General features: G+C 40.2%; 2 protein-coding genes across 7 annotated transcripts; both read left to right on the top strand.

The window, feature by feature from the left end:
* Positions 1-150: 150 nt before the first annotated feature.
* CHMP5 (charged multivesicular body protein 5) lies at positions 151-9780 on the top strand. Its single transcript, XM_066992657.1, has 8 exons — positions 151-346; positions 5149-5253; positions 6076-6122; positions 6894-6987; positions 7068-7139; positions 8158-8266; positions 8597-8709; positions 9184-9780. Exons 1-8 carry the CDS (start codon positions 278-280, stop codon positions 9232-9234), a joined length of 660 nt encoding a protein of 219 aa, XP_066848758.1. The 5' UTR covers positions 151-277; the 3' UTR covers positions 9235-9780.
* A 147-nt stretch (positions 9781-9927) lies between these two features.
* BAG1 (BAG cochaperone 1) lies at positions 9928-26549 on the top strand. Of its 6 annotated transcripts, none has more exons than XR_010829559.1 (8): positions 9928-10032; positions 14319-14447; positions 14602-14684; positions 15353-15466; positions 16059-16166; positions 21163-21240; positions 23382-23444; positions 25866-25942. XR_010829559.1 is itself a non-coding variant. In XM_048046046.2 (7 exons), exons 1-7 carry the CDS (start codon positions 9990-9992, stop codon positions 25953-25955), a joined length of 630 nt encoding a protein of 209 aa, XP_047902003.1. In that variant the 5' UTR covers positions 9928-9989; the 3' UTR covers positions 25956-26549. The 6 variants fall into 6 exon arrangements, 4 of the variants coding, with proteins under 4 accessions (XP_047902003.1, XP_066848759.1, XP_047902004.1 ...); XR_007157566.2 differs by lacking the exon at positions 25866-25942 and adding an exon at positions 16320-16458 and having other exon boundaries at positions 21175-21240; positions 23382-23417; XM_048046046.2 differs by lacking the exon at positions 21163-21240 and having other exon boundaries at positions 25866-26549.
* Positions 26550-26649: the final 100 nt, after the last annotated feature.

Below are 26649 nucleotides of genomic sequence, written 5' to 3'. Positions count from 1 at the left end.
GGGATTGCTGAGGGGGGCAACCCCTGACGGGAATTACCCGCCCCCCCCCCTCGCAGGGTCCTGTCCCTTTAAGGCCGCTCCGGGTAGCGCCGCCCGCCCTCCGCGCGGCCAATCGCAGCTCTTCCTCCTCGGGGACGGGCGGAAGCGAGGGCGTGCCGCTCTGCCAGTACTTCCGCGTGCGCAGGCGCGGTGCGCGCGTTGTGCTTCCGGGCCGGCCCGATCGGGATCGGGATCGCCGAGGCCGCTGCCGAGCCCCAGCCTCCCCCCGCCCGGCGCCATGAACCGCTTCTTCGGCAAGGCCAAGCCCAAGGCGCCGCCGCCCAGCCTCACCGACTGCATCGGCACGGTGAGCCCGCGGGGAGCGGCTGGGGGCTGGGGGGGGGGGGCGCCTGTCAGCGCCGTGCCCAGAGCAGGGGCCCAGAGAAGGGCTACGAAGCTGGTGCAGAGCCTGGGACACAAGTCGTATGGGGAGCGGCTGAGGGAGCTGGGGCTGTTTAGTCGGGAGGAGAGGAGGCTCAGGGGAGACCTCATTGCTCTCTACAGCTACCTGAAAGGAAGGTGTGGGGAGCTGGGGGTCGGCCTCTTCTCACAGATAACTAGTGATAGGACTAGAGGGAGTGGCCTCAAGTTGTGCCAGGGGAGGTTCAGGTTGGAAATTAAGAGGCATTGCTTCTGAGAAAGAGCAGTCAGGCATTGGGACGGGTTGCCCAGGGAAGTGGTGGCGTCACCGTCCCTGGGGGTGTTCAAGGAGACGTTGGACATGGTGCTCAGGGACATGATTTAGTGGGTGACATTGTCGGTAGGGGGATGGTTGGACCTGATGATCTTGGAGGTCTCTTCCAACCTGAACGATTCTGTGATACACACACGTACACGTGTCTGTGTGCTCATGTATTCAGCTGCTCATCAGTGTGTCAGCACACCTCGACGTGCACCAGTACATATCACAGTATGTATAAAACACGTGCCTATGTTTGTTCCCCTTGTGTATGAGCCCATAAATAGCTGCACATGATGTACATGTAAAGCCTGGCACTCCTTAGGTCCTTGTGGATGTCTGTGATGTTCCCCCCGAGGGCTTCGCTGCTCTGCCTGCCCCAGTTAACTCCTGACACATCAGCAGCAAGAGGAGCAGACCTCCTTCCTGTCCACCACATGGAGCGGGGAGCATGAGGCCATTCTTTGTCTACGAGCTCGTTGCAGAGCCTATGGGGAAGACAGATTGGGAAGCAATCTGAGACTGCGCAAGAAATACTGAGGAGATGTGTAGTAGAGCGCTCCGCATCTGTTGTGAGGTTGGCTCCTCTGGAAAGCAGGTTAAGGGAGACATTAGGCTAGTCACTTCATAGTCTTTTGTGGCTTTTAAGTTTGTGGAGAAAACTGTGGTATGGTTTTTACAGCTGCTGCTGTCCTAAACTGACTTTAGAAGGTGAAGAAAGACAACTGAGATCTTGGGGTGTTTCTCTGAGCAGTTAACAGAGTCAGGTGCGCGTAGTTGGTTGTGGCCTAAGCTGAGGTGTGCTAGTCAAGGCTAACAAGTGTTGTCCCTGGAACCTGACAGCAAAAAGCTTCTGTGGAAAATCATCTTTTTCCTCCCAGAAAATTTATTCTTCCACCCAGTGATGAGAACCCCTGAATTAAGTACCAGATGCTCACTAGTGCTAACTACACAAAACTATGTCATGTATGCCAGCGTGAGAGAGGTGCTTATAGTTAATGTTTTTCACAGGATGTTATTTTATTGGCTAAGAATCTGCATTACTTTCTAGCAGTATCCAAATGCAGCTCCAAATACATGTGGTTTGAACAGCAAGTGAAGCTCACGCTCAAAAATCAGGGTTAGCTTCCCCATTGTTAGCAGTGAGCACTTTGGTGGGTGGCCACAACTCCCAAATCCATCTGAAATACTGCCATCTACGCTTACATTGCCTAAATGACAAATGTAAGCTGGAGACCAGGAAGTCTTGTTTTCCCCAACAACAACCTGCAACCATCCTGATTTAGACACGCCAGCAGGCTGTCCTCCACTAGGAGCTTGTTCAACCCCAGTGGACTTTCAGATTTAATAAAAGTGTAATTTAAACAACTAGTTAGATAGGCAACACCAGGAATTTAGGATTATTTACCAAAAAAGTGTGGTTGGCACCACAAGGAACTGCACATGGTTTTGTTTTGTGTTTTTTTTTTTCTATTTGTTTGTATTTACATTCTCTCAAAATGTGACTGTACAAGACACCAGGAAAAGCAGAGTTTCAGGCTTATTTCACATACGTGATGACTTGGCAGCCATGGTAACTCATGAGTTGCAGTGTTTTTTAAGATATGAAGTCAAGAGCCTGTATTGGTCATCTGTTCTGTGCTGGCTCTGAGCACAGCGTTTGGTATGAGGAAGTCCGTAAGCCAAAGCACTGCATCATTACTGAGCTCATCTTAGCTTTTTACCCTGTTTTAGCTCCATCCACAGAAAGTGATGTTGTCAAAATTGAGTACTGTTCTGTGTATGTTTGTAAGCATGGGGAGAAACACAGTTCCTGTTCCAAGTTTGTGAATGAGCTTGTCTTGTTAATTTACGTGAAGTGATCCATCTGATCTGTGAAAGACTTACTCTATTTTCATTTTCTCTACAATATTTAAATCTTTAGTAAGCAAAGCACAGGTCCTACTAGAGGATCAATTGATTTTTTGTTTTGTTTTGTTAAATTGCATTTGAGTTACTATTGAAAAGTGTAGTGTGAGATACTGAAAAAAAGAAGAGTTGAACAGTTTGGAGGCTCAAGTAATGTCATTTCTGTCTTGTTGACAGTTAGATATGTTTCCTTGCACCTTTTTAAAGAGTTGAAATGCTTTGTAAGATCTCTTACCCTGTTATTTAATGGTAATTTTAACAAGAAAAAAAAAGACGACGGTTAGGCAGTGGTTATGCCTACCATTGGGGTGTTCTTTCCTGCGTATGCAGGAGTAGCATGACTGAACCCAAGATAGTCAGCATGCAATATACTTCGTTGTGGTGAGAACAAACATCAAGAATTAAGAAACAAACATCAAACATTAAGACACCTAAACGGTTGAAAACTTCTGAATTCAAGCTGCTGATTACACAGGATCCCTACTTTGGCTGAAAACTGAACATACTGAAACTCAGGAAGCACTTCTCCCTACTTTTCTTTCATGTCTGGTTACTGTCCAGTCTGCCAGCTGGCCGCGTGATGCCCTCCTGTCTCCCCACTTACTCTCCATGGGTATGTTCCTCGCTCCCCCTTTCCAGTTTCTGCTCGCTTCTTGCTGTGCCTGCCTCAACGATGTGCTAAGGGGCAGAGGTTTTTGTTCTTGCTGGCTTAGCAGTCAGATGACTCAAAGCTGTCAGGAGGCTGGCAGGAGGAAGGATGCATCAGGAAATGGGCATTCTTTTTACTTTTTCTTCTTTGAAAAATACACTCCAAATTAATGGAGAAGTAGGAAGGAAACACGGTCTAGAACAAAAGGCTGGTAGTTTTGACAGCAGTATTAAAATTCAGACTTGTATGTCATATTATTATTGAAATAAGCCGCTTTTTTGCTGAACATGGATTTGGGATACCACAATCACTTTTTTTTTTTTTTTTTGCTTGGATTGGTGCCCCTTCTGCTCCCCTTGTTTCTGGACTTAGAAGCTGAAATGCCAGCACACCATACCCAATTTTACAGAAGCAGAAATGCTGTGGATGCGTGATACTCAGTTTATTTTTAGAAGCTTTTGTCCTGTGTAGTTTTTTATGTAGGTAACCCATCTAGGAGAGTCTGCCTCCATTTCCTGCTCGTACTGACTGAGAGAATCGCTGCAGACTCTTACCTCAAGAACTGAGTTTCCCCAGCGCAGGAGGCTGATCTCAGAGATGTTTTTAGCTGGTGAAAATCTTGAGGAGGTGCTAAGCTTTAAAACTACAAGATTTTAAAACTCTCAGGTGGCTTATTTGCTTGTTTATTATTAATATATTTGGTATAATAGAACCTTAATACAAACTTTTCAATGCTAGATATGCCTAGGCACCTTAATTTCCTGTGCAAAGAGTATTTGTGTCAAATGCCTGCTCAGGATGCCTCTGGCAAATGCACGTTGCTGCCATAGAACGGAGGTTTAAAAGGATCATCAAGACACCAAAACGAAGATCTGCATAATTACACGTGTTTAAGCACACTGATAACAAGTCAGAGTTGTAAATTTTCACTGATTGGTCTCACGTTATAATTGGAACGTGATTATATCCAAATCCCTCGGGAGGCTTCTTGGAAGGAAAAGTTAATGAGCTTTATTTGCTGTGCACAGGGAAGTGCCGTGGGGGTTGATGCTAAGGAAGCCGGCCTTGCTGTGAAGTTGTGCGTGCTGTTAGAAGCATCTATAGCTTTAGGTTATGTGATAATCATCTTTAACCCTCTCTCTCCTGCAGTAGGCTGAGAATATTTCTTCAAGGAGAGATCTGTCACACGCAGTGCACCGGGATTGACTGCTGGAGGTGTCTTAGGGAGTTAGGCAGTTATCGCAGGGTTCTGAGCAAAAATGCAGTAAGGTCTCAGAGTACCTGCCCCACAAACCTGCGGGGTCCTGGCTTCCTTTGCAGGAAGTGATGGGGAAGTGTCTGCGACACAAAAGTTGGGCACTGTTGAAACAGGGGTTAAGTTTGGGCTTGTTAAGTGCCACCATAATCCAGGTATCAAAGAGGAAGTATCCTTCTAAAGGATGAACGTTCTCTGCACACCAAATGTAAGCCTCTAGCTTTGCTAAACGCATCCCGGTCCCTTCTCTGTCTCTTACCTGCCAGTGTGGTACATGGATGTTTTTCCTCTTCAGTTCCAGTTTAGTGCCTGGTACTCTATCTTATCAGAAATGCCTGAACAGAGATTGAGAGTTGACTGGGTGCGCAAGGGAGCATCTCAAAATGAGGAGAATGTGTTAATGGCAGAGCTTGCTGAAACCTTACGGTGCTTCTTGTGCTCCTTGTAGGAGGTGTTTCTGCTTTCAGATCCTCAACAAACTTTAAGCTGTTCGTAAAATCACTGAGGGGAAAAATAGTTTGTTTAGAGGCATATTCAGGATGAGGGTGTTCTTTTTGTTGTCCAATACCTGAATAAAATGCTAATAAATGCGTTTATTTTTCCTGTTTTGTATTACAGGTGGATAGCAGAGCTGAGTCAATTGACAAGAAAATCGCGAGACTTGATGCTGAACTAGTGAAGTATAAGGATCAAATGAAGAAGATGAGAGAGGGGCCTGCAAAGGTAACAACCTTCTGTGGGATTTAAGTGTGAGAGGATGTGACTCGCACCCTGGGTCATGTAATGGTGGTGAAGGAGCCAGTTCTTCAGGTTCTTAGAAATGTATCTTGCCTTATTGATGGGATATAAGATCCTGCAAGTTTATTTTTATTCTGAAGCATCTCTTAAATGTGTCTTTGAACAATGCTTTGTGTTTTTTTTTAATTATTATTATTATTTCTTAATTGTTTTCTTTTACTTCTTAAAAGTGCAGTGTAATTCACCAGTCAGAAGTTACTTGCTTGCCTCCCTTCTTCCTTCTGTTACCTGAATTAAATCTGGTAGAGAGGCTTTTCTGTTCACCTGCCAAAATAAAAAGATCTGTGATATTCAGAAAAGGGGCAGGAAAGCCCAGTTTTGAAAGGGGATGAACATAAAAATTAAACAGTACCTAATAATAAACGTATCAAATGTTTGTTTAGTGATAAACATACCTAATATAATTTGTATCGTTAAAAGTACCTTTTGCAATATTACTTCATGCTGGCCATTAAGATATGTGGATGAAAGGTAGTTCTGATATTTAAATTGGACTTTATATTCTGCTTATGAAAAAAAATCAAAAGCTGGAAATCTGTAAAGTAATTGCTATTAGCAGCATTACATACAGGCCTATTTTGTTAATCATTAATGCAGGATGAACACTGAATGTGACTATTGTTGCAATGTGAATTATTAGCTGGTGACTGTTTTGGAAAATTTAAATCCAATACATTAGGTTTAAACAGTATAACGCAGAGTACAGTCAAATACTCTTCCTAAGATATTAATAATTGTGTCTTTCAGAATACCGTAAAGCAGAAAGCGTTGAGAGTGTTAAAGCAGAAGCGAATGTAAGTTTAAATCTTTTTCAGTCTGGGGTTAATGAGGCTGTTTTGTTGAAGGAGTGTGTTGCACTTCCATTTTTCTTTCCAGTACTCTTGTTTCTGAGCATTCTTAAAAGAGAAATGCTGAACAAGCTAGCCAGCCCTTCAAAAGCATATTACAGATCTAGTGTCAGCATATTTCAGCCTAATTTGTATGTTAGTATATGTAGTTGAATGGGGACAAGCTGACCTAAATCTGCTCATCACTAAAGCTATGCTTGGCTCATGAACTTATTTTCTAAGAGATATATTATTTTTATTTGTTTTAAGTCTCTTTCTTTTTTTGGTTACATGAAAGTTTCCTTTTTCCACCCTATGCCCACCACTCCTCAGCCAAACTCCAGTGCAGAGCCACTGTGGTTTGGATAACCTGCATCTCTTCCATTCTGCTTACAGCAGCAGTAAGCAGTGGCATGCATATCTACCTGACAGTGACTAAAAATCTTGTGATATCCTCACCCACTACATAAGCCTAGAAAAATATAGTATTGACATCGGTTAAAACAGAAGCTTAATTAGGAGTAGCTTTGTCAGCTTTAAATACGTAGTTTCACAGAAATCTGACCATTATATATTTCTATCTTATTTTGTGATGGTTTATTATTATTAAAAAAACGAAGAACTGCACATGTCAGCAGATGACTACTTCTGATTTTTCAAGTAAAAAAAAAAAAGGATTTTCTTTTGTGGCAATGAATACTGGTGTTTTAAAGCTGTTATTTGCATTGTTTTTAACAGGTATGAACAACAGCGGGATAATCTATCACAGCAGTCTTTTAATATGGAACAAGCTAATTACACCATTCAGGCACTGAAAGATACAAAGACAACGGTACCAGTATATTAATCTCACGTTTGTTTAATTTGTGTACGTTACATCAGATGCAAGCATGTTGTTTCATTCTATTCTAGGTTGATGCAATGAAACTGGGAGTGAAAGAAATGAAGAAAGCTTACAAGCAAGTCAAAATTGATCAAATAGAGGTGAGCTTCTATAGTTTAAAGGACAGAAACAATGCACTGAAATAGTGATGAATGGGCTATATAACTCTGACTGCTTTGGTTTATGTTTGACTTTTTTTCTTCCCTTCATGGGACCATCATCTTAATTCCTTCCTTCTTTCCCTGGTACTGCACAATCAGTTGTTGGCGTTGTTATACTGATTGGTGTTTCCTTGCTAGGCTAATCTTTAATCTCTACATTCCTTTCCTTTGCACTGCAGCATAAATGTTAGTGAATACTTCCTGCTATGGCTTCTTTGGCCTCCTTTCCCCCCCTCCATGTTGCTACCCTTACATGCAGATTAGTCCTTTGCTCCCCGTACTTTACGGTAGTGCCTGACTTAAAAAGCAAATAAAAATAAAATAAACACTTTCAAAAGGTCTGCAAGGCTTGGCTCTGTCTTCAGAAAGTGCAGTTTAAAAGCATAAGAACTTTAAACATATTTTCAAGTATGCTGCACTTAAACTCTTATCAAATGCCAGTGCTGAATTCCTCCAAGTTCTTTCCTGGGCTGTTTATATATATTTCTCCTCCTTACTTGCACCTAAGTACAGTGCCAATAGTCATGCTAAAGTATCTTCTCAATTTTTGCTGTGGCATAACTTAGGCTAGTCCTTAGATTTACTCTCTCCTGCTGCTGAAGATAATGCTGAGCTCTGGGTAGTTTATTGGAGCCTTTCAGTTCACCCTGAAGAATATTAACTGTCATGTCATGTCCTCCTCCCCTGGCCCCCCAAACAAAACAGAAAAACAAGGTTTTACAGAGATGCTCTTGCTAGGTTCCTCTTTTTCTGCTTGATATGTTATAATTTTAATAGTAATTAAGACCAAGCCATAGCACTGAATGCATGTGTCTTAACTTGTGCTGCTTCCAAAAATGATTTATGCATTAAAAAAAACAGTGTCTGGTATGCTGGAATTATTAACAATTGACTAAGATCTGATAAATTTAACTGAAACTATTAAATGTGGACCAGTTGAAATTGTTTGTTGCTTCAGGACATACAAGATCAGTTGGAGGATATGATGGAAGAAGCCAACGAAGTCCAGGAAGCACTGAGTCGTAGCTATGGAACACCAGAGATTGATGAAGATGACTTGGAAGCAGGTAAGGAAAGTGGAGGGGGAAGTAGAGTCATATTTTAGTTTCATTGACTACATCACTCTTTTAAACTTAAAAGCTGCATTTCTTTTAAGTGCAGTAAGAAAAATATCAGACAAACATGAAAGAGATATTTGCGGTATCAGTGAAGAAAAGAATGTTCTCTTTGTGTGGGCACACATGCAAGTCTTCATGTATTCCTGATGGCTGGCTAAATAAGGAATGTCAGTATGAGTGTAAACATTCAGTATGAATCCTGTTTCTCTTTAAGAACAACTTTTCTTTTGCAAAAGGAATTCCTTGCATAACTTTTCAACCAAACAAATTAAATTTCAGAACTGGATGCATTGGGTGATGAGCTTTTGGCTGACGAAGACAATTCCTACTTAGATGAAGCTGCATCTGCTCCAGCAATCCCAGAGGGCACTCCTGTTGACACAAAAAACAAAGTGAGTCCTTTGCTCCTTAGAAGCAAATTACGTATATTTTTTGAGTTAACCAAATTTATGTGGGTTGCTTGATTAGGAATCCTTAATATTTTGTAATTCCTAATATTTTAGGCAAAAGTATTTTTTAATATCTGGTGTGTTTTAGATGCTGTGTATATATAATGCTTTCTCTTACATTTTAAAGAGCTAAAAGGGCATTTTGGAACTGCTGTCTAACATTAGCAGACTGCAAGTAGAACTTAAGCATACCATTACAGCTGTTAGCGTAGTTATTCTTAAACATAGAAGAAAGTCTTCTGTATATTTGCATGTGGGATTTTAGTATAGCTTATTATTGAGGAACAACACTGGTGTTCTCATTTTGATTCCAGCGATGTGACAGTTACAGGTATATCACAATTAACATTGTAAAGAAACTTTCGCAATACGCTTTGGTGGGTTGGGAATTACTAACCTGTTCTTTCCTTCTTACAGGATGGCGTATTGGTGGATGAATTTGGATTGCCAAAGATCCCTGCAACATAAATGTTCCAAAAGCACAATGGATATAATGAACTACACTTTACAAATCAAATTAAGATTATTGTTATTATTTTTGAAAATCCTGGAGAACTTGTCCTTCCAGTGTAACCTTAATATCACTACATCCTAGAACGCAATATGGCTGGTGGTGGTCTTTCTTTGAAGAAAGTTGTTCTACTACTGACTTTTCTATTAATGGAAAAACTTGGCACAGCTTCCTTCAGTGGAAGCAGTCGGTCTGATAGGTTTTGATTTCCCGTGTCTCATGGACAAAGTTGTACGTGAAGAATAGTGGTGACTGTTCATAGCTGAGTTCTGTTCTGATTTTGTATTGTTTCTCTTTCTCGAAACTAAGACTGTATGTTGCTGCTTTCTCTGTGTAAAATAGCTCCCTTACGCTTATTTGATAAAAGAATTGAAAACATTTTTAAACTACTTCAGCCTTGAGACTTTTATGCTATTGTACTTGCAACCTTCAAAGCTGTAACAAATAGGGTTCTCGTTAACTTTATGTATTCTTATTGACATAAAAGCACTTCGAGTAGCCGACCCTTTTGTGTGGTGTTTTTAGTGCCGGTGTTAACCCTGCCCCTGGGCTTGTTACGCAGCCCCGCTCCGCCCGCCCGCCCGCCGTCGCAAAATGGCGGCGGGGCAGCGAGAGCCCGCCCGCCGTCCCGCCCGGCGGAACATGGCGCCTCCCCGTCCTTCGCAGGGCGGAAGTGACGCGCCAGCCGCGCGCCCCGGCAGGCGGTTGCGAGATGGCGGCGGCGGGGGCCGCCGTTACGGTCACCGTCACCTACAGTAAGGGCCGGGGGCTGCCGGGCGGGTGGGGCGGGGGCTGGAGCCGGAACCAGAGCCAGAGGGCGGCCTCGGCTGGCCGCGTCTTCCCCGCCTTCTCCCTCCACCTGGGTCGATCGAGCGGATCCGACAGAAAGGGGATAAAAAAGAGATTTTCCGTTATTTTCCGTCTCGGCGAGGTGGTGTGGCTCCAGCGGGAGGGTGCTGTGCGAGCAGGTGGCAGGGCTGGCCCTGCCGGAGGCACGCAGCGGGGAGCGCTTGCGGTGGCCAGCGCGGTGTGTAAAGGCAGGTGCCGCCTGGGGGACCCTCATCTTATTTGCTGCATGAACTTCAGAATTTTGGGTTAGGAGGTGAGATTGCAAAGGAAAGGGGTGGCTGCTTGAGAGGAAGGGGTCGTTGTGTCCAGTTCTGGGCTCCACAGCACCAGAGGGACATGGAGCTACTGGGGCGAGTCCAGAGGAGGGCCGCTAAGATGATGAGAGGACAGGAGCACCTGTCCTTCGGAGAGCTGGGCCTGTTTAGCTTCGAAAAGGGAAGACTGAGGGGAGACCTCAGCAATGTGTATAAATGTGTAAGGGGAAGGTGTCGAAAGGATGGAGCCGGTCTCTGTGCAGTTGTGCCCAGCGACAGGACGAGAGACAGTGGGCACAAACTGAAGCACAGGAGGTTCTGGCTCAGTATGAGAGGGCACTTCTTTACTGTGAGGGTGACGGAGCACTGGCACAGGCTGCCCAGAGAGGCTGTGGGGTCTCCTTCTCTGGAGATACTCAAAACCCACCTGGATGCCGTCCTGCGCAGTGTGCTCTAGGTGATCCGGCTCGGCAGGGGGGTTGGACTAGATGATCTGCAGAGGTCCCTGCCAGCCTCGGCCATTTGGTGAATCTGTGATCAGCAGTTGGGTGCTGATCTGGTGAAACATTACTCAAAGGCATGCTGGAACAACTGAACGTTTTTTTTTTTGAGAAAAGAAGTCGGAGGAGGGAGTTGAAAGTGGAAAGGAAGATGTGATTGACTCTGCAAATAAATATAGAAGGTTACTGCAAAAAGGTAACAATAGCCTGGACTCCATCAAAATACTACGGTTAATGAAGTGGATTGAGGTTAGGCAGTAGGAGGAACACTGAGGATAGTAGGATATAAACGGTATTTTCATAAGTGATTTTGTTCACAAAACTTGAGTTGTTTCTGGGTTATTTTTTAATTGTTGAACAGTGAGCTCTGCTCCTGTCCTTTTTGCACAATGTTGATGCCATTCTTTCCACCTTTAGAGCTCGTTGCTTATTTTTGTTTGCTCATTCCAGTTTTTGAACTGTTACGCTTGATCCATTATTTTGCGCAAATGTTACCTTTATCACTTGGAAATTTTATCTAAGAATTTTTGGTGGTGAGGCACTTTGTGGAATAATCTGTGTGGATTGTCATGATTACCATGCTCTCTGATGCCTTCAGAGAGCTCCATTTGATCTGGGAGGTTTACTGACAGACTTACCTGAGAATGTTTCTATCTTTCCAGTTATTACCTGGTAATTACTTTGCTATCAATAATTAACAAACAGTAGGCACACTTTATCTTGGACTTAATTTTCTGTTTGCTGTCAGGTGATGCTACTACTTTGCACAGGCATCTTTATTAAAGTTGTGTGTGTGTGAGAGTGAATGTAGGGAAAGATGGAAATAAAGGTTAAGAAAGAGCAACAGCAGATCCACGTGTGTCACTTCACAATCTGCAAGACATTTGATTGATGCTGTTTTTTAAAAGATTTTGGAGATTTACAGCAGTCATTATTTTAAATTAGCATTTTCATTTACTAAAACAAACGGGTAAGCCATGATACCAGTTCTAACCCAGGAGATGTTCTTCGTGGTGATTTCACTCTTCTGTGAATTGACAGTAAAACTTGTGTTAGTCTGCCCAAAGTGGTGTTCATTATTTGTTGTTAAAACTGTTTCTATTACTAGGCAAACTTCAGCTATTCTCTTCTCCATTTGCTCTTTTATTTCTTTTCTTTTTCTTTTCTTTTTTCCTTTTTTTTTTCAAAGAATCTGTATGTATCAAAACAACCTTTTGAAATACATCAAGGTTAGAACTGAAATTTTCTTTTTGTATTGTTGTTACTGTTTTTTGTTTTTTTTTTTTTTAACAGAACAAATTGGGAGGTTTGTTTATGGCAGATGTTTCAAGGAAAGTTGGTATAATGTTATTTTGAAGTTAAAACCATTTAAAAATACTGTTGGGAGATTGCAAGTGTTTATGGTCTCAGTGTAGCTTGTGTGACTGTGGCAGACTGGAACATTTTAAAATCAGTGTTCCTAGCACTCTTGTTTGCAATGCGCTTAAATGCGCTTAAAAATTAGTGCATTAATGCGCTTAAAAATTAGTGGCATAAGAATAGCTTTCCTTCTGGTATTTGTTTCGGAGCTTTCTCTTCCTGTGAACTAAAGAAATGCCTGTCTTAATTTCCCTTGCAGCCAGTGGTGGCTGATTCGTGTGGGTGCTTTCAAATTGACAGACCTTAAATGTGTGGGAGCAGAGGTTACGGATCTGTTGCGATGCAGAGATTAATAGACATATTCCTTTCTTCTAAGAAATTCCTGCTGTTTGCGTGCAAGTAATTTTAGGGAGTCTGAGTAGGAGGTACCGTTAGCGGAAGGTGACAGTGTATTGGGTTTGAATGGCAAGGGTTTGGTAGCAGGGGGGCTGCAGGGGTAGCCTCTGTGAGCAGAGCCCTGCAGCTGCCCCATGGCAGATCAGAGGCAGCTCCAGCCGGCTCCAGAAGGGACCCAGGCACGCAGCAGCAGTTCCCCTGCGGCCTGTGCAGAGGCTCCTGGTGGAGCAGGCTGTCCCCCTGCAGCCCATGGGTCCCACACGGAGCAGATCTCCACGCTGCAGCCCGTGGAGGAGCCCCCGGTGGAGCAGGTGGATGTGGCCTGGAGGAGGCTGCGGCCCATGGAGAGCCCCCGCAGGAGCAGGCCCCGGGCCGGAGCTGCAGCCCGTGGAGAGGAGCCCACGCAGGAGCAGGGGGTCTGGGGGGAGCTGCCGCCCGTGGGGGACCCGTGCTGGAGCAGTTTGCTCCTGGGGGATGGATGGAGCCCGTGGTAAGGACCCATATCTGGAGCAGTCCTTGAAGAGCTGCTGCCTGTGGGCAGCCCATGCCGGATCAGTTTGGGACGGACGGCATCCCGTGGGAGGGACCCCACGTGGAGCAGGGGCAGGGAGCGACCATGAGGGAGTAGAAGATGACAAAGCATTAGGGACAGACCGCAGCCCCCATTCCCTGTTCCCATGCCCCGCTGAGAGGGGAGGAGGAGGTAGAAGAGGACGGGTGGAGGGAAGGTGCTTTTAGTTGTGTTTTAGTTTCTCACTGTTCCAGTCTGTTAGTAAAGGCAATAAATTATGTTAATCTCCCTGTGCTGAGTCTGTTGTGCCCTTGGTGGTAATTGTTGAGTGATCTCCCTGTCCTTATCTCAACCCATGAGCCCTTTTCATCATATTTTCTCCCTTATTTCCTTTGAGGAGGGGGACTGAGAGAACGGCTATGGTAGAGTTTGGCTGCCCAGCTGGGTAAAACCACCACAGACATATAGGATGAGACTTCTGAAGGTGGCTAAGGCTGCATATCAGCAATATTATGGGCAGAAGTAATCTTAGGACTATGAGAATTCTGTTGGATGGAGGGGAGACAGCGTGGACATTGACTGCTTGCTTCACATGTATAAGGACTGGGGAGCAAAGGTAGTGATAAATTGTCTCAGATTCCCCAAGACTTACACCATTAGAAGTTCCTATAACTAGGAAGTGAAACAGATCATAAAGTTGTGGACTTCCATGCTTTAGCTTTTGGGTTGTCTAGGTCATACGCTGTTGAAAAGAAATGGAGAATAATGTGTAGCAGGATCATTATGCTGGTAGAATACTCCTGACCCAACTCTTCGGGTTATTAGAAAGGAAAAGAAAGTTTTCAGTGGAAGTAAGTCACTCTGAGAGGAAGAAAATACATTAGAAAGTTGCAAGAGAATAGTGATAGTTGTGGCATTAAGGGGCATCGTTTAGTGATGGGACTTGGTAGGTCAGTTTGATGGCTGGATCTTGAAGGTCTTTTCTGACCTAAATGATTCTGTGATTCTATGAATCCTTTCATTTAAAATTAAGATCGTATGTGGGAGTCGCTGACTTGAGAACTTTCCTTGTTAATGTAAACAAATATTAGAAACTGATTCCCTATGTTATTTTCCAGGTAATGATAATTATTAATTTTTTTTTGCATTTGTTTGTTTTGTTCTTTTGTTAGGTAATGAAAAACACAGTATTCAGGTTGCTTCTCCACAGGAAGATAGTGAACCTACACTACAAGACATGGCTCTACTTATTGAACAAGTCACTGGAGTTCCAGTTCCTTTTCAGAAACTTATATACAAAGGTAACTCGTAAATCTGTCAGTGTTTCTTATAGATGCTTCATCGCCGTCGCTTTCAGGTGTCCATGTTTTGAATGTCTTTAGAAAGACGTTCTTATGCCACTAACTGTAATTAGTAATATTTTAACATTTTTTCCCTCTCTCCCCTTCTGTTTAGGAAAGTCTCTGAAAGAATTGGAACAACCATTGTCAGCACTTGGTGTTAAAAACGGTTGCAAAGTCATGTTGATTGGAAAAAGGGTTAGTGTTACTTTCAGAATTGCATTTTTCGTGCATTATCCTATTTCCTGTTAGTTATTCAGCCTCTGAACACAGATACTGCTTACAGCATAAAACTAATCTTGTTCACCTGCCCACAAAGCTGAGTTCATTCTCATATTGTACTGCAAATAAGTCTGCAGCTTGTACAGCTCTACATTTCTGAAATTACATTATTGACAGCCTTCTGCCTAATGTGTTACTTCTGACTGCTCCTGAACCTCCTATTTTTCTGGTGGGGAAAAAAAAAACCACCTGTTGCTGCTGAGTCTGCTGGGTTCTTTCTAGTGAAATGACCTGTGACTAGCTTTGCCAAGTAGAGTACGAGGTAATATCACCTGATATCAAGTTACCTCTACTTACAAAATAGTAAAATAATAACATAAAAATTGTTTGCATTTTTCTTTTTCACTTCAAATTTGTATCCTTTAAGGTGTTTATATACATTGCCACTTTAACTGTATTTGTTAGTAAGCCTGGAGAAAAGCTTATTTGATAGGCACTAAATTATGGAAAGGAAAACCACAGTGCAGTACATGCTTTAAGTCAACAAAAGCCTTTATGTCTCTCTCACCACTGTTGCTGCTCTTTAGCTGCATAGTGACTCTGTTTGTTCTGTAGTTGTGAATATTTTCCTTTTGAATACACAGAATAGTCCAGAAGAAGAGGCTGAATTAAAGAAGTTAAAAGATCTGGAGAAGTCAGTGGAGCAAATAGCTAATAAGTTAGAGGAAGTTAATAAAGAGTTCACAAGTATCCAGAAGGTATGCCAGCTTTGTGTCATTTTATATCTTTACAAAACTGTTTTGTAGGTATATATTTAAATAAACAAAATAAAAACAAACAACAAACAAAAAAAGAAAAAAGCCACACACAACCTTCTAAAGGTTTTGTGTAGTAAGTAATAGGCTGTCCCTCTTAGCTGCTGAATAATAATATAGTTGTAAAAATATTTTATTATAGAATAAATAATTTTTTTTCTGAATTTCAAATGCCATTTTTGAGTTTCCAAACTGGAGAGAAGTATGGCACTGAAAAAGGGTAAATATTGTTGCATATTGAATAAATAATATTTTGTAGATCTGGAAAAACAGAAAGAATTCTGTCGAAGTTCAAAGAAGAATGCCTCAATACTGAGTTTTGTTTAATATCTTAACCAGTAAGATCTGCTAGGCTTCCTTGATAGTACAGAGTAATTGAATAAAGATTGAGATTGGAGTCCCCTTTGTACTTGAAACTACCAAAATAGTAAAAGATCTTTTTTTTGATGTAACATATTGAGAGATTTTTTTTTCTAAGCTGATCATTCAGTAAGGTGTGGAATTTTGTTTTTCCTTCCCTCTTTTTCCTTATCAGGGATTTTTGGCAAAGGATCTGCAAGCAGAAGCTCTAAAACAGCTTGACAAGAGGATAAAAGGAACTGCAGAGCAGTTCATGAAGATCCTGGAACAGATTGATGCCATTGTAAGTAAATAACCGCAGAAAAGGATCAAATCCCAACAGAATTTTAGGAAGATGTCTTTCTTCTAATTTATTTAATACTTTAAAACACTAACAAATTTATTTTGGCTTTGAAAACTAGTTAATTGGTTTGCTCATTCTTTTCTTAATATCCAGCTCTTGCCCCTGTATGTCTCCAAAAGTGTACTTGGCAACATCTATTTCTAAATGGTGACATTAATGCCTGTGTATGCATCCCCATTCTACAGAAGAACTTCATTTGGGGCAGCAGACTGCTAGGACTAAATGAAATTGGGTATCCTTTACTTAAGTTTTACCCTTTTAGTTTGTCTTGGCAAACTTTAACGTTAAACGTCATGGTTACAGTAGAGGTCGGAAAAACAACCGACCCCCTCAAACACATTGCTTGCTGTATTACATAAGGACAAGGAGGTTGTGAATGCTGAATAATTTTCTGGTCAGTTGTATATGGACTGACAGTACTTTTGTTCAAGGTGCCTGCATAGTGAGGACTAAATTCCTTCTTTGGAATGTGTATCCAAGTGCTTCACAGTCATTAATGGATCATAACGTTACAGTATCTTCCCGGAGTACAATGTGTCTTCCTGCATCATGCAGGAGCTGAAAGCTAGGGGAGAATAAGGAATTTGTGTAGAGATACATGGAAGATGGTGGCAACTGGGGTATTTTGTTATTCTGTTTTTGTGCTTGCTGGGTCATTGTCTGCAACTACATTCTATCATTCTTTTGCATATCACAATCATAATCTTCTGCTCTAAAGAAAAAAAATGATACTTTTCTGTAGTAATAATGCCTTTGCAGTGACACTTTATGGGTTTATATCAGAAAGATTCCAGGCAAATGCCTATAATTGGTGAACCAAATGAATTTGAATGGACAGACATTTTGAAAAATCTCAGCAGCAAACCACAGAGTAATAATTAGAATTTCCTGTCTGCAGATGCTATACAACATGGACGTTCCTAGGATTTTTGCAGAGCTCGTCAACTTAATTTCTTCTTTCATATGGTTCCTTTTGAATGGTTGTTTTAGTTAACAGTTCTTAAATTTTTTTTTTTAAACTATAATATACTAAGTATTTTAAAGTCTTATTTCCATTTCCTTTTCTGCCTCATATAAAGGAAAATACGTTGCTGTTAAACGTAGACTTCATATAACTGGTTCCCTGTTTGAAGTAGCAGATTTACTATGTGTTGTCATTCTCTTTCATGTGGATGGGATTAGCGCATATTCCTGAGCCCTTCAATTTTTGGTACTACATCCTATTTAGAAGAAAGTCAGTACTTGGTTTATAGTTCTGAAACGATGCAGACAGCCTTGAAAAACCCTCTTCACTGCTTCCTAATTAATTCAACCTAAATTTCCTGTGTTAACTTTTGATTCTCATACTTTTTCCTTGGCTTAAATAAAAAGTGTGCTATTATCTGTCATCTTATCCAGAATACTCTAGATAATACCAGACAAGGGATTTCCGGGTTTAGTACAAGATTTTAGAAGTCTTACAAACATCTCTAGGTTTAGGAATTAGTGGAGCCCCTGTTCCTCAGTTTTGTGTCGTGGAAGTAGAACACCCAGAGCTAAAACTAATTATGACTGATAGCTTTTCATATTTGTAATAGTTGGTTGTTACTTCCAGTGAAGAACGTATAAGACCGTATGGCATTGATAAGCATCATATTTTTAAAGCAAGAAATACAAGTGAGTGTTTTCACACCAGTGAATGAAGCTATGGTATACATACCAAACTCTGTATTTATTTGTGTTAACATAGAAATAAGGCTGTGTTTTTTGTCATGAAAACTGAACTTCTGAGAAACTTCTGTGACATCGTGCAGATAAGTGTAGTTAAACGTAACCTTTCCATAAAATGCAGTCATTCAGTGTGCTGATACTACAGCACATCAGGCCACCAACTTTATGAAGTGGTACTTAGCTTTACTGTAGTTGTGCAGCATGCAGAGGTAGCAGCACAAAATGGTGATGAGATATGTGTATAGATAGTAAATGGGCTCCACTGAGGGGAAGGAGCACAGTTAAAAATGATAAACAGAAATTCAAAGCAGAAGAGTGTAAAACTTCCATGAAGTAGTTTATCTGTATCTCAGAATTGTTTTATACAGTATTCAATATTCCATTTTTTAGCCAAGCAAAAAGCAATTTCTGGCAGATTTCTTGAATGTTATTGATTATATAGATGTGCTGGTGATTCAATAAACAGCATTGAAAACAAAACAACAGCAAGAAACAGAGATTGAGTGAGCTATTTTCTGGTAACACAGAAGCATCGATAAACTGTAGAAAGGAAACAGACCAGCAACTAAGGTGGTAAATGTTTCAGTTTTCTTTCTTTGGCAGAATTGTTGTGAAAGTTCTTTAAAGTGTCTTGGCCATCATACATGTTTTTGATTGATCCAAACAATCTAGTTTGATACAAAATGAGGTTTGTGTGATTACAGAGAGCTAAGGGTGAGAAAGCCTGCATGTTGTTTTCTGTATTGTAGGGGTGTTGCCCTCTTACCTTTAGGAGGTAAGCTCTTTAATTAGACAAGCTTAGTTTGGAACTAATATTTCTTTTTAGCAGGCTCCATTTCTTTGTGAATTATGAATTTAAAAGTGCACAGTTAGGAAGTGGCAGTCACACAGTATTGGAGTGAGAGAAAAAATATGGTGTCATCACTGCCGAAAGAGTGTAAGTGCAGTCTTGAAGGGATGCCTCTGGGTAGAGTAGCTGTAACTTAAACATCTTAACACCAAACATCCGTTTAAAATGGCTACTGCTTCTACAGAAGAATAGGTGGATGGATCTTGTAAGTATTTTAACAAAATTTTGAAGGCTCTGAAGCAGTTGTAGCATAAGCTACATTTTTTTTTTTTTCAGGAGGAATACTAATTCAGGTGTGTTCAGCAGTTGAAGATTTGTGTGTGTGCATCACCAGAAATGCATTTATTTCAGCAGTCAAAGCATTTGGTCAGTGAGTTAAAGTCAAATCACAATACTTACTACAAATCTCAGCAAGTAGAACATAGAAAATGCTTGACTTAATCACAGTTCTTAAAAAAAAAAAAAAACTGCAATCTGAGTGATTACTTTGTTCTCATGATTCTTTATTAAATGGCAGATGTGGAATCTGGAAAGATGACATTGCAGAGAACATAGTGCTCTAAAAACAGAAAAAATCTCTCTTCTGAAATACAAGTCACTCATTTTGCTTGCATAAATTAATGGCAAATCTTCTGTCAAAATGAATACGTTTGTACTGAGGACATTGATAATGTTAGTGACTCATAGTTGTATTTAGGTGGACCATCCCCCTTGAGGATTTTTTGGGTTGCAATTCCTCTGTAAAACTTACTTAAATTACCGTGCCGTTCTGAAGAAGCTTTTTTCCACTATCTCCTTGTCACTGCTAATACCAAATTGATGTTTTGAGGATTAAAAGAAGGAAATATTCTGAAACTAATGTGCTGTTGTCAAACAATTCCCCAGCTTCTGTAAAGTTTTGCTACTTACTCTTGGAGTGATAAGACTTATTACTAAATCTTTTAATACGTTTGGATAAACAAACATTGGATAAGCTTTTCATGATGATAATGCTTAAATCTTTTAGTATGAATCAAAAGCATGCCATTTAATATCTAATTCTAAAGAAGCTGCTAAGGTGTTTCAGTGTCAACATGATGTGCTTACCCAATTTACCAACTTATTTAATGATAAATTAAAAATGATGAAGGACTGGTAGTCAATAACGATAATAATAATAACCTACTGAAATACAGTATATTGTTTTGGAGTTTTAAAAGAAACTAAGGAAAAAAACATTGCTGACATTCTGTCTGACTAAAATCATTGATTGCAACTGATTAGCATTGGTGATGTGTGGTAGTTTATTTTTTTTTAATTTTAAAACAATTTGATAGCAGAAAACAAGGGTTCTAGCTATTATTGCTACTGACTGCTAGTGTAGGAGATTTCCTTTCCTTCCTTCTCTTTCTCTCTCAAGAATGATGTTACTTTGGTTCTACTGTGATAGTCATAAATGATAAATTTAACTAGCATTTGTTTTGTGTATTGATTGATTACACTGCTATAAAGTGTTTTTTGGCATCAGATACTACCTTCTGGGCTCTCTGATTTGGCAAGTAAGAAATAACCAAAGAGGAGAACAAAGATGTGGTGGTTATACTAGCCTATAAAATTGTCATTGGGAGTGCTTCTGGAACACAGGGGACTTGAGTAGAGCTGAGGTGATGTTCTTTGGCAAAGGGAGTTGTTTTCTTGGGAGACGGGCTGGGAGAAGGCAAAAAAATGAGGAGAGAGACTGTGTTTTGTAAGAAGGTTCACTCAGGAGAAGGAAATGCTGGGTCCTTAGTTAAAAAGAAGGAACAGGGAGGATGTGGCGATAGGAAAGTGCACAAACATGGATTTATTGCAGTGTAAAGGGTGGTTGGTTTAAGAACCTTTTGTAAAGCATGAGTGTTGCGTGTACAAAAGATGAAACTTTGTGGGTGTAATGTGTGCATTGACAGTGCATCTTGTCCGTGTGTCCACATGGGGAGAACTGTTCGAGAGATGTGGTTAAGAAATTCTAAATTTTGGGAGTGTGGGATGTGAGATGAGCAGAGCCTGAGTCGCTCTCTGGGCGGATGGGATGAAGAACCTGTGCTGGGTTGAAGCCAGCACTGTGATCAGCTTTTGGAAGTTTAAGAGCATACAGACCAAGGACTGAAAGACTCAAACAGGCATTTTTATCACAGAGAGGTCCCAGATGGGAGGCCTGCTATATAAATACGAACATGCTGTGCAGTAGGAAGCTTTATACTAACCGAAACTACTGCCCTGCAAGCAATGGTAGCACCAAAAATGTAGATTTGGCAAGAGTTTTGCATAAGCATTCTCTAAGATTAGGCTGCTAATTCTTTTTTATTGTTAAAATAAACTTGATTTTAATTAAATATTGAAATGTTATTGTGACTTAAGGTTTATTGCCAGCTTCACCTGTTAAACCCTGAATAGTTGGACAACGTATTCCTGGAGAGGAGACATAAGCTGACTAAGGTAAAACAGAGAGACCGTGAGATTTAATTCGATGTTAAAATTTATAAATTTTACTAATTTGATTGCAAAACGCCTTTCGAGCAGCTTTATAAGTTAGGACATTTATGTCTTCCAGTTCCAAGTCTCTGTAAAGGGCTTTGCAAGGCTGATTAAAAAACAAAACAAAAAAAAACCTGTGAAGGTATATAAGTAAATATAGGAGCTTGCACGCATAGATGCAATTAAGAACAGTTTTGAAAGATGTTGTCAAAAACATTTTATAGAAATAGTCTGAACATCTTCTATACACTTGGATTTCAGTTTCCTCCAGTTACCAATATCTGTTTTTTGAAACAGACTGTGTGATAAGCCCAGGTGTTCCTGTCTGCTATTGAAAGCTAATTTAGGCCTACTCTGTTGATAGAAAACTGTTAATTTGCTATTTCAGGTGGTAGGAATACTTGCGCAGGCCATAATCTTTCAGAAAGTGCATCCTGAGATTAGTGCTCAGCAAAGGGAAATGGGCGACGTAACTGAGCTAGTGCATAATTTCATTTTGACTTTGATTATTAAGAAATTCCAAGTTGTGGAAAAGTTCAAGGTATAGAAGAATTTCTATGACAGTGTGATAGCATCTTCATTTTCTGTTGAAAGTCAGCTATTAATAATTAGGCCTAACTGATCTTTGTTCTTTCAGGCTATTACTTATATGGGGTCAAAGTAGTATGCATCAAATACACTCTTTATGTTAAATGTTTCTTGCTTCTTTTTTTTTTTTTTTTTTGAAGTGAATTGTGTTGTTGAAAACAAAGAGAAAAATTGGATTTTTTTGGTATGGAGTTACAGGGTCCTATGTCTAAGATCCCTTACAATACTTTATGTAACTTTGTAATATTTTTTTAACTGTTTTTTCCCTGTGACAGCTGTAAATAGTCTAAAGGCCTTCATTTTTATATATGAACTAGAACTGGTATTTGAAGAGTAGTCACCCACAGCTTTAAACTAACTTTTCAAATGTTTTGCAATGTCTTTGGAGCATCCAGTTTCTGAAAGAAAGCATGTAATAGAATCTTTTCACATCTTCCTTACTGAGAGGAGACAAGCAGATTTAGCATGTTGCAGTGAGCAAGGGCTTATTGTAGTATGCAGTGCTAGAAAATACTTTGTGAAGAACAGTGTAGCTTCTTAAAATGAACAACTTAAGTCTTATGCCAGTAGTTAAAAAGTTAAAAGGAGTCGTCATTTTAGACCATTGTTGAAAATGCAGTAACAGCCTGTGAACCTGTCTTGTGCCATAAATCCAAAAGAAGTAACATGGTGTTACACACATGAAGAAAGCAACACACACAGAACAGGATTTTGTAGGAGAACTTAGATTGTGAACGACAGATTCCTGGAGTTAACCCGATAATTTATTTTCAAAGGTACTTACTTCTTTCTCATAGAATAGGAGCATAAGGTTTCTAGGTAAGAGTAATCATCTGTAGAGGTGTTTTGCTCATTTCAGAAAAACACCATAAACCTGAGCACACTTCCCCACCAACCCTCCAATTTATCATCACTCCAAAAGAAAAAGCCTATAGCAATCGCTACGTTGACATACATGAATATAGTAGGTGGAAGGAGTATGGAAAATGATGCGTTTTGAATTAAATTAAAAGGAATGTCAGCATGTAACACCTCACATCTGTTACCTTCTGTGAAGAGATTGAAAAGATCAGACGTGATGCTTAAACAGACTAGCAATGCCTGCATTACTGATTATATGGTCTAATGATAGCGAGTGATTGAGTTAAGGTGTTTGTAAGAAATAAATACATCTTCATAGTTTCTGAAAAAAATGAACGTGATGCTCAGCGGGAGTTACCATATGCCAGAGTAGACAAAAGCAGTGTATGAAGTCTATTGCTTTATGTTACCTAAAGACGTGGTAGATGTGCTAGGTCAGTTGTTTGCAATTCCACTTGTTGTATCCATCATTTTTTGAATTTATGACTTTTTCTTTTAAATTCCTTCTTGTGTAATCATCATCACTGGGCGGGCATGGCGTTTCCAGGATGCCTGTTAGAGGGCTTAGATCGTTAATACATCCAAATTCTGCTCTATTGTTTAGTATGTTCGCTTCAGCATTAAGCTACATCAATTCGTTTATTTTATTGCAGAATCTGCCAGAGAATTTCAGTGATTGCAAACTAAAAAAGAAAGGGTTGGTGAAAAGGGTTCAGGTGAGTTTTCCTCTTTTTTTTTCTTCTCTATTAATGCTGGGTACTTGTGCACCAAGAGTTGGTGAAAATGATAGCTGCTTATAGCTTAGATTTTTCAGTGTTTGTTCTTTCAGTTATTTCTTATGACAGCTCTTTGAGTAGTGTTTAATAGCTTTATAAAGCAACATACAAAAATACAGATTTTCATAGTACATGCTGTTTTCAGATTATATTCATAGTTTACATTAGTAGTTTGACTGATAGCTGCCTGATGATGAAAAGTAATTCGGATAACTTGTAAAAAGAAGAAAGAAAAAAAAAAAAAGGATCATTCCTTCTTTCACATATCTCTCTGGTTGGGAGTAGTGAACGAGTCCAGGATATAAAGATGTATTCTACTTGTAGCTCCTGCTGGGAGCTAGGAAACACCTTGCTAGAAATATTCCTTGGAAAACGTGTTCACTATTGCAGTGTGCCAACTTTCTATAGATTGTAAGTCTCTAAAGTAAAATCTGTACAGAAGAGCAGCTGTGCTGGGGTTGGGGTTTTCCAATCGTTTTGCCATCTTATGATGCCTTTACATACCCAGGTGTTGTTTCCTCAGAGACCTTAGCCTGAAGGTTTGTTACCTAATACTGAAATTTATCCTCCAACCCTCCTCCCCCCCCAGAACAAACTTCCATAAATGAATGGTAATGCTCACTCATATTACTCTTCTGATGGGTATTACGCCAGCATCAGTCACAGGCTAGACTCCTGAAAATTATTTGTGACTGTACCTTGCATTCATATATAGAGTTGAAAGGTTTTGCATTTTACTGTGACCTTACTGAATAGTTTACATAAGTGTTTCCATTTTTTTTTTAAATAGACATCTATTTTAGAGGAAGCTTTACCGAGAAGTATTTTATAGTAGAAATGTCTTTTGTTGCAGTTTTAGGGACAAAGTCCTTTTTGTTCAGTAATAGAGGTAAATTCAGTTAATGCGAATTGAAATGATGATGGTTTGCTGGCGTAGCTGTGTTTCATGGGGTTCTGAACACTTTTGATTCTATGTGTCTAATCAAAGTAGCAAAACTTTATAATAGAGATGTGGCCATAAACCTTAGAACTCCATTCTTGGATGAAGTTACTACAGAATTAAGCGCGGGTTTGTGTAAGAACTGCTGTTAGAGCATAAAATAGACTCTGCTGAGCAGAGATCAGAATTATCTATGTACTTTTATTGGCGTAATGTTCTGCAACTGTATGTTATGATCCCTTTGAGGACTGCAAAAGAATCTAAGGGGTTTAAGACCAAACTATTCAACAACAATTTATTTTTCAAGAGCAAAGAAATGATGGCAAGTTGTGCTTATTACTCTGAAGTATTCATGAAAGCGAGGTGGAACTATTAACTGTGTTCTATTGCTAGCAATCACCCATATCTCCCAGAGATGGGAAGACAGGAGTAAAACACTCGCAGCCAGAAGCTGTAGTTGTTACCACCTTGATTTTTTCATCCCTCAATTCATTACAGAAGCGAGCTGATGTCAGCTCAAGGGATTGGTTGAAGATAAATGATCCAAGAGTGTGATGGTTGAGAAACATTCCCCTCATGCAACAGACTGACATTTCAGAGGGATGGAAGTTTATTAATCACTTTAACATGCATAACAATAAATACCCAGTTTGACTGTTAAGTCTAGTGCAGTTGTAGCAAAACTGAGTGCAAGAAATTTATAAATCATGGGAGAGTCTGCTTAGAAACTGTGGTGAGTATGTTGAACTTGGCCTAAAAGAATTTATTGGTGGAGGTAGGAAGCTTACTCTGCTGGCATAGCACAGGCAAGGTAACCAGGGGCTGCTGGCTCTTAAGTGCCGTGTGTGGGTTGCTGTACTTGTTGTAAGAATTTGTGGGCAGGTTGTAAGAAATGCTTAAGGTGCTGTGGAGTGCCCTTTTTGGAAAAAAAGCCTTCTGTCTTTTCAGGTGCACTGGCTGCTTACTGGTGAAGAAGAGGGTTCATGTTGTCCTGTAGTCTTGAGAAAGAGAGGAGTCCACGGTTTAATGACAGCTTGTTTTAGATTTTGCGGAGTAGTATTGTTATTCCCAACTGTGGCTACAGAAGTATGTGTTTTAGGAAGGAGTTTAAAATCACTAACTTGTCTGAACCTTTGTGGTTCTTAATGTTGATTATGAACTTTTGAATTAACTCAGAGTAGTTCAGTGGCAGGACTGGTGAGGATGGGCAGCCCCCTTGTTGCCTTATCAAACACTATGTTTCTGTTGGATTCCGGGTAAACAAAACTGTTAGTAGACCATTATCAGAACTGAACTCGAAGGCGGTCATCGGATTGACATCTTCACGTTCATGATGGAATCTTCAGTTTCTGTTCCTATGAAGCAGTCTGCTATTGCTGTAATTGCATCCCTGCTAACACTTGTTTGTTTCTTGTTCTCAGGCTTTTCTTGCCCAGTGTGATACTATTGAAGGAAATATTGGACAAGAAATGGACAAGCTACAGTCAAAGAATTTGGCACTGGTGGAATGAGGAGCATTACCCTACATAATTAGGAACCATAATTGCTCTGTGAGCAAGAAGAAAAGTTTGCTCTTTGTTTTGGAGCACATATTCAGCTTGGTTTTTTTCTTAAAGCTCAGTCTGTTAGACTGGTACTAGTCAATCATTTCTTGCTGGTTGTCTTGTTTGCCGCTTGGTTAGACCTATTGTTTTGAAAAGAAAATCCTTCCTGAAGAATTGCAGAAGTAATCTTTGTGGTGAATTGTTATGTATCGTATGGACAATTGTTTACTTAACTATGTTACAACGTTTGCAATGATGGGCAATATTTTCTGATGTCTTTGAATTTATTTACAGCTCAAATCAAAGAAGGTCTATAACCATACAAGTGCCATAAGTTGCAATTTTAGGGCTTCAGCTTGATTTGAAAAGGCAAACTGAGACAACATCCGGGAAAGTTCAGCGTTGGACTGGTAGGCAGTTCAGAGCAATAAAAAAAAAAAAAACTACACATTTGTATTTACTTAATGTTTGTATGCATTTATAAATATAAGAAAGCTTGACTATAAGGGAGTCGTACCTATTTTAGCCTTAAATTGTCATAATAAATGGAATGTACTGTAACATGTATGGTACTTAATTTTGAGTGGTGCTTTAAGTTGTACTGAGCTCCTTGATAGAGGTGTATGTTTTTTACATGGACTTCTGATTTACTGTATTTTTT

Source organism: Anser cygnoides, chromosome 2 (assembly GCF_040182565.1).
Source record: "Anser cygnoides isolate HZ-2024a breed goose chromosome 2, Taihu_goose_T2T_genome, whole genome shotgun sequence".
In the NCBI taxonomy this organism is placed as follows: domain Eukaryota; kingdom Metazoa; phylum Chordata; class Aves; order Anseriformes; family Anatidae; genus Anser; species Anser cygnoides.
The sequence above is the reverse complement of the archived record's forward strand: the minus strand, read 5'-3'. Positions and strand labels throughout refer to the sequence as shown.

What these genes read in the sequence shown, in the direction of transcription:
- CHMP5 (XM_066992657.1), top strand. Translation starts at nt 278, where the DNA reads ATGAACCGCTTCTTCGGCAAGGCCAAGCCCAAGGCGCCGCCGCCCAGC. An exon ending in TCACCGACTGCATCGGCACG is followed by an intron (nt 347 to 5,148) that starts GTGAGCCCGCGG and finishes TTTGTATTACAG; the next exon opens with GTGGATAGCAGAGCTGAGTC. An exon ending in TGAAAGATACAAAGACAACG is followed by an intron (nt 6,988 to 7,067) that starts GTACCAGTATAT and finishes ATTCTATTCTAG; the next exon opens with GTTGATGCAATGAAACTGGG.
- BAG1 (XM_048046046.2), top strand. Translation starts at nt 9,990, where the DNA reads ATGGCGGCGGCGGGGGCCGCCGTTACGGTCACCGTCACCTACA. An exon ending in AGTTCACAAGTATCCAGAAG is followed by an intron (nt 15,467 to 16,058) that starts GTATGCCAGCTT and finishes TTTCCTTATCAG; the next exon opens with GGATTTTTGGCAAAGGATCT. An exon ending in TGGAACAGATTGATGCCATT is followed by an intron (nt 16,167 to 23,381) that starts GTAAGTAAATAA and finishes ATTTTATTGCAG; the next exon opens with AATCTGCCAGAGAATTTCAG.